Source organism: Temnothorax nylanderi, unplaced genomic scaffold (assembly GCF_030848795.1).
Source record: "Temnothorax nylanderi isolate EJ_2023f unplaced genomic scaffold, tnyl_v1.0 TNYL_tig0123_pilon, whole genome shotgun sequence".
NCBI classification, from domain to species: domain Eukaryota; kingdom Metazoa; phylum Arthropoda; class Insecta; order Hymenoptera; family Formicidae; genus Temnothorax; species Temnothorax nylanderi.
Genome location: NW_027249185.1, coordinates 499176 through 510084, shown reverse-complemented (window position 1 = coordinate 510084; position 10909 = coordinate 499176). Strand labels below are relative to the sequence as shown.

The 10909-nt window shown below is 39.0% G+C and overlaps 1 protein-coding gene across 3 annotated transcripts; it reads left to right on the top strand.

Moving 5' to 3' along the window:
• The first annotated feature begins 19 nt into the window (after nt 1-19).
• On the top strand, nt 20-9679 carry LOC139776606 (bestrophin-4). 3 transcript variants are annotated; one of them, XM_071713384.1, is made up of 11 exons: nt 20-618; nt 2165-2214; nt 3371-3746; nt 4575-4895; nt 5522-5855; nt 6241-6462; nt 6540-6838; nt 6949-6981; nt 7307-7533; nt 7620-7878; nt 8399-9679. In XM_071713384.1, the coding sequence occupies exons 3-11, from the start codon at nt 3676-3678 to the stop codon at nt 8727-8729; spliced, it is 2097 nt and encodes a 698-aa protein (XP_071569485.1). In that variant the 5' UTR covers nt 20-618; nt 2165-2214; nt 3371-3675; the 3' UTR covers nt 8730-9679. The 3 variants fall into 3 exon arrangements, with proteins under 3 accessions (XP_071569485.1, XP_071569484.1, XP_071569486.1); XM_071713383.1 differs by having other exon boundaries at nt 82-618; nt 7614-7878; XM_071713385.1 differs by lacking the exon at nt 6949-6981 and having other exon boundaries at nt 110-618; nt 7614-7878.
• The last annotated feature ends 1230 nt before the right edge of the window (nt 9680-10909 follow it).

The window sequence follows — 10909 nt, the reverse complement described above, 5'->3', positions numbered from 1 at the left end:
CCGAGTGTTCGCGAGCGACTGGCATGCATCGCAGCGAACGTTTTGCAAAGGTAATGAGCAATACTGCAGCTCGTGCAGCTCAGCTGTGAGCACCACTGACTCATGCGGAAACACGGGCCGACGGAGGGGATGGACCCGAGACCCGAGGTGGAGAGCGTAGGGGATGGCGTGCTGCGGCGGCTGTTGCCTCAAGTCAGTACTGGCTGGCTGGTGCTGGATGGTAATCGTTCGCGGAACGACGCGACCGTGTGGAAGTTCCTCTCGCGAACGTGCATATCCGTTTATCCCGAGATCTCGCGCGTCCAGTTCCGTGAACCGACTTCCGCAAAAATTGAGAGTGACGATCGATCGAAGGTGGCAAGCGGAGAAAGGACACGAACGTTTCTAACGCTCAGCTGGACCCACGCTAGAACCTTGCTCTCTTTCTCTCTCTCTCTCTCTCTTTTTCTTTGTTTGCCGAAATCCTTATATCGGCGTGGGCGAGCTGCGAGTCCTTGTTTCGCCGACGTTCAAGTACATCAGTGTTTCATCGGTACGCTCACGATTACGTTTTCGCAATCGATTTGTAATCGATTTACCGTAATTTTCTCTGAAAATGTGACGCGACAGCTGAATCCGGTGAGTTGCAGCCACGCGGTGTAATGCGAATAATGAATTTTATGATCGCGTCTATGCGATAGGTGTGTAATCGTACACGGTCGAGGTCCAAGGTCGAACAATGCTCGACATTTGCAACTGTTACAGAGCGTGCGTACACGTGCGACGGCGCGCTCCGATTTTCGCTGTAAGATAATTTCCCGTTGGAATATAATCTTATTTATTTTATTCCGCAATCGCAATAAAGCGTCTCGGTATTCGGGTTGCGGTATTAAAAACAATTAGTGAGAAATCACTTTGGCATTCAACAACTCGACGTTTAAAGCACACGATAAGATACCTCGCTTCGTGAAACTCGGAAACTCTGCACTCTGCAATTATCTCGAGGGCAATTTTGCTCCGTTTCATGTAAATAACGTTACCGCTCCTTTTTCCCCTACTTATATTGCGATTCGCTAGGCTCTTTTATGATGCGCGATCGCGTTTTTTAGGCCGGCGGAGCTGTATCACGCCGGCAGGTAAAGTTTGACTGACTAATTAGTAATCAGGCGCGCGATTACGTGGTGCTCTCGATATTCGTCATACTACAATGACGACAATGACGTCAACTAGAAACTCGTGGTATCTCCGAGAATCGACCGAGACTGACGGTCGCCAACACGCGATGCCGTGCCGGTTGCACCTCGGCATGGCGTAAAGCGGGGAGCACAGACTTTTGCATAACGCATAATGCGTATAAGCATAAGAAAATTGATTGGTCCATATACATATGCATAAAGAAATAGACCAATCAATTTTCTTATGCTTACGAATTATGCGTTATGTAAAAGTCTGTGTTCCCCGCTTAAAGCGGGGAGCACACACTTCTGCACAACGCATAATGCGTAAGCATAAGAAAATTGATTGGTCCATACACGCATGTGCATAAGGAAATAGACCAATCAATTTTCTTATGCTTACGCATTATGCGTTGTGCAGAAGTGTGTGCTCCCCGCTTTTCACTTGTAACGTATTCTCGTGATAACGTAACGATATGCGCGCAAGGACGAACAGTACGAACACTGTAAGACTCGAACAAATGCGAAATTCCCCGAGGGACATAGATGGATTTTGAAAAGAATCGAACTGCTTGGCTGGCAAAATAAAAGATTGAATTTAAGATTTCTGCATTTCTCTTCCTGTCCCTAGTAATTAATCTGCCTCTGTATAGTTCTGCATATCTACTGAATCATTTATTGATCGCGAAGTAACAGTGCTGTAAGAAAGAAAGAGTGAGAAAGAAAGAGAGAGAGAGAGAGAGAGATAGAGATAGATGCAGTTAAATGTCAAATGGAAACTCATTTTTTAATGCATTTTAATTTTTTCTAAAAAAATGAGTCTAATTTTTTTAAGTTTTAGTCGTCTTTCATTATCTAACTCTTTAATAACTCAAAGAATAAAATTAATTTTTTATGAAAATAGAGATTAAAAAATTTCTATTAGTTAATCGATCTCGAAAAAAACAAACATTCAATTTTCCAAGTATCTTTCTCTGACTATTCTTTTTTAATTCATCTATTTCTTACAGATTGGGAACTCTCAAGCAATTCGCAGAAACGGAATCTTTACGTTTGATAGGTATTGCGTGAGGAAACATTTATCTTCTTTAATGAAGGAGAATTAGAGCAACTCAACACTTGCAGATAAATCCGTTCGATAAATGCAATTTACGGCCTTTCGTTCGGACGATCTTTAATATTACATGAATCATCCGTTTCGCAAGGAATTTCAAACAATTTTCTGTATTAGAGCTTGACATATTTATCCTTGAGGAGACCTCAAGGCTCAAAGATATTATCGTGAAAACAACAAATTGCAACGAAGAGATATTTAATTCCTGACAAACAGGAAATCTGATAATTAAAAAATCAATTTGATCGAATATCGCGAGATATTAGAAGAATCTTAAAAAATACAATCCTACACGGAGAGAATTTTCCGTTATATTTTACGTTAAATTCACTACAAATGTGGGACAACTTGCCAACCAATCAAATATTATCGGTAACAACTTTTGAAATATACAAAAGATATTTTACAAACAACGTAGTAAGCACGTTGGTAATTTTTGAAAAATTATTGAAATTTTACTATATATTTTAGTAAAATTAATCAACCATATTTTTTATATTTTATTGTAATAGATATTAATATTTTTTATTATGGTAGATATTAATCACAGAACAGCTAGCACACACATAAAATTTTTCGTAATACATGTTATTTCTAAAAAATTTTTAGGGTAAAATCTAAGAGAAAATTCTCTCAGTGTATAATTCTACGTAAACAAATGTCTGTGTTTCGTAAGAAACATTGACCGATATATCATATCAACGAGGTAACGGGAAAACTGAGTTGTATCTGAGATGATAAATTCCCTCGTGAGCGAGTTAAATTTTTCACTCAGAATGCTATTATAGAAGGAAACTTTCGCATTGTAAAGTTACGAATCTGTCAAGGCCTGATAACGTGTACGATAAAAGACATCGATAACAGAGCACGTAGTAAATTAAAACCTGACGAGGGAGTACACGTGAGACTACGCCAAGTTCATTTCGTATTACCGCACAAGGTGAACATACCTGGCGCATTTCCCCGCGAAACGATAGAGCGAGACGATATACAAAAATAGAATTTTATGAACAATAGCCTCATTGAGCGGCAATGATTCTTGCAAAACGCGAAAAGTTCGTGTATTGGAGCTAACGAGTTTGTCCCGCCTCTGCTGATATAGCTTACATAATCGCGTCAGAGGCGGCACACGATCGTGCAAACGATGACCTTGGTGATCTCTTACCGGTGGACCGTCAGCTTGGCCACTTCGAGGAAGCGGAGCCGGAGATGATGCCGAAGAGGAGCTGACACTGGTTGTGTCGCGCCCGGTTTATCATTTCGACGAGAGGACGAGAGACCTCTTGGTGCTTTTGGGAGAGATGCCACGAGCTTTCGACCGACGTAAGTGCGAGGCACTTGGAGCTGAATAAGAAAAAGAGTGACCACGTGGGACCGGTGGGACGCGATTCACGTGCCGGATGAGACATGACTGTCAGCTATACTGCCGAGGTAGCCACTTGCAGGGGCCTCGGTTGCTTCCTCAAATTGCTAGTCAGGTGAGATTTTATCTATAATTGTCAACTAGAACGTATAATTTGTTAAAAATTTTAAGCTATTTTTTCGTGGATTTTTTCATTCGCCTAATCTTTTTTAATTTTATTTTTATTATTTCTATTTTTCCTATAACGTTCATATTTTAATAGTTTCCGAAATTCCATTTTTATTTCTCGATGTAACGTCATTACTATTAGTCACCGTGTTAATTTTACGGATGCTCTTACTTACTTTTCTACATTTGTTTCCTTTTTTTACCTACTTTTTTGTTTTCCAAAATTGAAATAGAAATAAAGTTACATAAATACAATAAATGATTTCGCATTTTAATAATCGTTTTGCGGCTAATAAAATAAACGTGGGTGTAGGTTTGTAAATGTCAATGATATTCGCAAGTTAGTCGCGTCCCTGACGATAGTACCGCGAATTACGTTGGAATACTTCCAATTGCAAATAACGGGTGACGTACATTTATTTCCAACCTGTTTGCATAAAAACACGACGCACTCCTCACCATCGAAAGTTGACGCACCTCAAACATAGTGCCACTGCTGGTTAGTGAGGAAGGAACTAACAATAAGCGCAGATACGGGGCAGGATTATTGACTTTCGGTTCGATAACAGCACGCGAGTAATGTTATCGCGTTTTATCGCTTTTGATTTTAATACTTCATCAGCGCGATTTTAAAGCGCACTATCATATTATCGGGATTTTTGTCCACTCGCCAAAAGCGGATGACGAGATCGCTCATTACGAGACAATCATCGCTCTTGACAGATGTTTGTACGCGCGTCTGCTTCTCATTTACGAGCCGCGCGATTTGTTTCAGATGGCGGGCGAGCATTTACAAACTCGTCTGGCTCGATCTGACGCTCTTCCTCTTCATCTACTACTGCCTATCCGGCATCTACCGATTTCTGTTGAACGAAGACCAGAAGAAGGTATTCGAGTCTGTGGTGGCGTACTGCAACGAGTACAGCGACCTGATACCGGTGTCATTCGTCCTGGGTTTCTATGTCACTATCGTCATGAATAGGTGGTGGAATCAATACATGGGAATACCGTGGCCCGATTCCATCGCGGTCTTCGTATCGGCCACTATACACGGCAACGACGAGCGTGGTCGTCTAATGCGTCGAACGATACTTAGGTATCTCGTACACTGTAAAGTTATAGTTTATATAAGCTGCAACGATATACGCAGGGCACGCGATTTAAGTTGGAAAGAAAGACATGTGATATGTGCAATGTGAACTCTTGTTCTTTCTTTTAAGAGGCAAAGATCGATTAATCAGTGTTCCCAAGCATATATGTATCTGTACCTTATTATTAGAGGTAAAGAATCGTATCTCCAGTTTCTGTCAAAATTAGAGTTAATTTTTTTTCCAATATACCAGGAGTTTAAATTGTATAATGATAAATCTTATGTTCGTTATTATTATAGTTTTTAAGATACAATAATGTTTAGAAAAAGTCGTGTTAGAAATTTTCATAGAAATAATAAATTTTAAATCCTGTTTGCTCTCAATTTTTCTAATAATGGAAATACGATTCTTTACCTCTAAGGTACAGATATATATTTTGTTGTATAAATATTAAATTAATTAAAAATATGTCATTAAATATATTTAATTTTATACGTCATAGAAACAAATTTTAAGTTATTCCGCACAAATTTTATGTATTATGTAGCGAGTTTTACTTTAAATCGCACTGTATGTAAAATTTTGGTTCTCTTCTAATAAATAAATTATAAATTCCGTTTTTTTTTTTCAGATACGTGTGCGTCTGTTTGACTATGGTCCTAACGAACGTTGCGCCGCGCGTAAAGAAGAGATTTCCCACCATGGAGCATTTCGTGGAGAGCGGCTTGTTGCTGGAGAACGAGTTAGCGATATTTCACAGCCTAAACGCGAAATTCCCGAAGCCGAGTAAGCATTGGTTGCCGATAGTTTGGGCTTCGAGCATCGTGACCCGCGCCCGGAAGGAAGGTCGAATACGTGACGACTTCGCGGTGAAAACTCTCATCGACGAACTCAACAAGTTCCGCGGGATGTGCGGCAGTATATCGCACTACGACACGATCAGCATCCCGTTAGTGTACACTCAGGTAGATATGGAGGCTACTTAAATTAATAACTGCGAAAGGAATGCTATAAGCATAAACCTCGAGAAGTCAAGAATAAAATTTAAGTGTAATAAGTATATTTAATCCTTTGCAGTCCAAATCATTTCTCGCACATAAGCGGGGACCAAGTGTCTCCTTAATTTCATCCAATTGGCGAAAATGAAAGAATTTTCATTATTTAGAAGAACTTATGAATAAGATTTCAAAAGTGCAATTTATTTAATCCCATACTGATTTGAGTACTTGGAGTTCTAAACTACACGGAGGTATTAAGTCGAGTCCAGCTCGACGCAGGACTGCAAAGGGTTAATAAATTTTTGCCGCAAAGTTTGCCGCATACGAATTTCAAATTCTATTTTTACTATAGGTCGTAACATTAGCCGTGTATACGTATTTCTTGACCACCGTAATGGGTCGTCAGTGGATTCAAAAGTCGAACTCGACCATCGATCTGTACTTTCCAGTATTCGCGACATTGCAATTCTTCTTCTATATGGGTTGGCTGAAAGTAGCCGAAACGTTAATCAATCCGTTCGGCGAAGACGACGATGATTTCGAAGTAAACTGGATAATCGATCGCAATTTGCAAGTAAGAACCACTTTCTCGCTGTTTGTTTTCTCTTACAATTCAGGTATAATAATGTTGTGTATTTGTTTGCTTTCAAGGTAAGCTACCTAATCGTCGACGAGATGCATCACGAACATCCTGAACTTATACGCGATCAATATTGGGACGAAATATTCCCCACGGAACTCCCGTACACTAACGCGTCGCAACTCTACCGCGAGCAACCCCCCCAACCCTCAACAGCCGGCATACAATTGTCCGCCGCGCAACAAGAACTGCAACCGTCATCGGTCAAAATCGACGACATGATGCCGGATGCCGATCATAAATTCCGCTCCGACATCTTCGACGACGCCGCATCGGGAATACATTTCACCGCGAGTGGAAAGCTGTCCCGGTAAGCGCAGATTATTCAGTTTCTTGAATATTTTTTATTAAATTCAATATGAAGTCAATTTATTCACATCATTATTATTAATATCATAATTATTTTTAACGCAAATTCAGAAGCAATACAGACAGCACCGAGAGACTAATAAGGTAGCTATTCATATCTCGCGACCAAAATTTTGTGGAATTCTAAGTATAATAATTATTTTCATCATTTCATCTTAATAACAAAGACATTGTAATCATCAAGAGACACGGTAGTGTCTCGCGCCAAGTACACGCGGAGCGAGACCTACCGTACTCGAGATGTTGAGGTCTCGATAACGAGTGAACGGTAATATTAACAATATTAGATAATAAAATCGGATTTTTAAAAAATAATATAATGTATATGATATATAATATTATAATATCGATGTGAGAGAAAGCGACAGCTTATCTTCACGATTCTAAGTTCTGTTAATTTTCTAATTAGGAGCGCCAGCAGAGTGAGTAATCGAGATCGCAATCTCAGTGGCGGTTCTACTCCCAGCAATTTGGGGGAGTCGCTCTCGAGGGTGAGCAGCGTTACCAATGTACTTAAGCGACTGTTTAGCAAGGATGATAGGACTGACGGAGGTGCCACGAGTGCCGCCAAAGCCGCGGGAAAGATGCCGAGCGTGAGTTCAACAGCTTCGTTGCAGACGCGACCACCCGTACCCGGTACGTTGCTTAACGCTAAGTGTCGTGTTAAAACAATTTGATTGAGAACAAAATGGAATACAATGGTAATAATGTCATAGCTGCAGGTGGCTCCATGAGAATAGGCGTCATCGAGGAAGTGGACGAGCAGCTGACACTGACATCGTTAAGACAATCGAACGAAACCCGGCCTCACGTACAAAGTATATTTGCGCAAGGCCCGCCACCGCCGAGTGATCCCGTCGACGTTCCTGGTGTCGCACAATCTTACAAGCGTGACTTCTCCAAGAGTGCACCCGCACGCGGAGGAGCTTTAACTATAGCTGGCAGTACGGAATCCGCGCGCGAAAGGCGGAACATTTTAAGGTAATTTAACGACAAGTCCAAAACCAACAACTTTCGAATAAGATTGAACGATTTCAAATAATTGTTGTAAATTTATATCGGAAAATTCGCGACTGTGTACGCGACACAAGTATGGTTTGCCTGAAAATTCACCAATTTGATAACCCTAAATTTTGTTAGAATGAAATTCCACTAGCAATACATTTCCATAAAGTCAAACTTGAATAGAGACTTGAAAATTAAATTTCATTTTAACACTAGAACTATCAAGGGGATCAAAATGACCCGTTTGACAATTTTTAATAATTTATTTTTTTTCAACATTTTAATTTCTGAAATTTTCCCTGACTTTTATTGAAATTACATATAGATAATTAATTTTATTAATTTGCTTTCTCTTTTCCTCTTTTCTTTTCTAAGATTTCTTCGGTAGAAATAAATATAGATTAATCTCCGGCAGTTCTAGTGTTAACTAGTGTTAATTATAATTAGGGTATCTTAGGAATAATCTTGATTTTCATGAAATTTACTTTAATCTCAGAAAACAGGAATCCATCCAATCGATGAGATCGAGCGTCACTTATGACTTACCACCGCCGAGTTACACCGGAAGCGGGATAAACGACGATTTGCCCAGTACCACGAGCTCCTCGTGCTCCAGCGACAATAACGATAGCGAATTTACGAAATTGAAAGTCGAGAGGAAGGAGCAGAGACGTAACCGTAGACTCGCTCGAAGCGCTAATATTCTGAACGAAAGTGAATCCCCCCCAAAAAGTCCTCCCGAGTCGGAAACTCTCCTGTTGACGGAATTAGCGGACGCGTCGCGACTAAGTATGGAAACTAGACGCGACGAAGGCGATCAAACTTAGAAAGAATACGTTGATCCTACATCGACGTTAGTTCACCTGATTAAGCCTTAATAACAAGATATTCGATCGAAGTATAAGAAAATAGTGTGACAATACATTATTATGATAAATTTGTTACATGTCTTCGATGTGCTTACGAAACAATATCTTGTGAAACAATTATAACGTTACACATATATACAGATTTTATATTGCGAATAATATTATTCGTTTTAAATCAATTGCGAGATTTTGCGATTAGCAATGTTTTAGCATTCTGATATTCGCTTTAACAACGAAGAGTTTATAAAGAGTTGATAAGAATATTTTTTACATGTGTATATGTATATGTATATAACGCAGCAGTACTGTCGTGCGAAAGTTCTTCGCGAAAGCCAGCTGAAAAAATTTTGGCGTTTCAATTTGTAGAAAATAAAAAATTTTCTTTTAGATAATAGTTTGAATACAAGAACATGTAATTGATCTCGACTACAATAACTACGCACAAGATATTTTCATAATCTTTCGAGAGACTTAAAGATAAGGCAAAAGGTGCTATATTATAAAACAACTTTTTAATGCTGCGAAGGTGCTATAATTGCTACAAGCCTTAATGCTGAATCAAAGATATTCGATTAAACTATCTTAAACTATATTACATATCACAGCAATCTCGAAATAGGAATACTTCGTTTTTGGAAATTGAATGAAGAACTTCAAATTTATTTAAACAAAAAGATTCTTTAAACGTAATACGTACCTTAAGAGATTTTGTATTTTTTATTTTTTCTACGTAGCTTCAACTTTTGCGTTTTATCTCAACATTGCACACGGTGTCTTATTGTACGCTTAAACGACTTGATTGCTGGTGGTCATTTTCGATTAACATTCCACGATGTACACGATTTGTTACGGTCCTACGTGAACCGTTTGTTTTGCAGTATTATTGAAATAAAGTATTTTCAATAAGATACGATTGGTTTCTATTTTAGCAGAATATTAGGCGCCGATTCCTTGTATTTTATGATATGTCAATCCTTTTTAGTCCATCAAATCCTGAGTACCACGCTAAATATTCCATATATGTATACGATATTTATAAATACACCGATTTTCTAATAAAAACGCAAAAAAATCAATAAATAACACGAAAGATAAGAGCTATTTGATTATCGTGTAAAACGCAAGTAAAATGTTGAAGGACCATTTCCAGTGCTCACTAGAACATCTCGAAAATTTAATCCGATTGATTTATAAAAAATATACTGTAGGAGTATAAACTAAACTACGATCGCATGGAGCGCATTTGATGAAACTGTCGCACAAACGGCGCGATAAACCTGTATCTCTGTATAACACAACGCTAACTCGATACTTTTCTCAATTAACGCTTTCCGAAGCTACTTTCGTGCGATTTTTATTTTCTATAACTTGAAGTTTTAATTTCAACGTTGATCTATGAAAAATCCGACGTAGAACCGCACGAGCTTATTCTACGGCGCTGTCGATTATATTTGTGAGAAAGGAGAAAGCGTGATAGAGAAAAATTAATGCAGAAATTAAATGCGAAATGTTCCCGCAAATATTGAAAATAAATGTAATTAATTACAAAACGATGCATGTACTTTACATGGGGATGACCGTTGTCCATCGTTTGCAGTTTCGACGCAACAGCTTCGACGCGAGAAATTAACAGACGAAAAGTACCGACGCCAGGCACACACAAAACTAAAGCATTGATACACTTTACGAGATATAATTCGTCGTGCGCGGAGTTTATTTTTAGGCGACAACGCTCGCGAGAAGCACGGGACGGCTCAAACGTGACTTCGCGATCCGCTATGGCATAAGTATTCGCAACTGGATCGCCATTCAAATTTTACCGGCTAGTTTAATGCCGTGACGATCATATGAAACGTGGAAACGATTGAGGCAATAATAATATTGTTGTAGTAATAGTGTTTGATAATGTTAGAAATAAATTTCGTAATGTTATAATGAATGTTACATACAATCAAAATAACGAATTAATTACGACAATTTCTTTAATTAAATATAATAAATATTACTATTACAAAGGAGCAATTCAAATATTGCGACCGACGTGTTTCTCGGCAGCGTCGGGAGATGTCGTTAACTGTACGTTAATTTCGCTGCGTTCAAATTCGGGGATCTGACTGGATCTGACTCGGTAATCATAA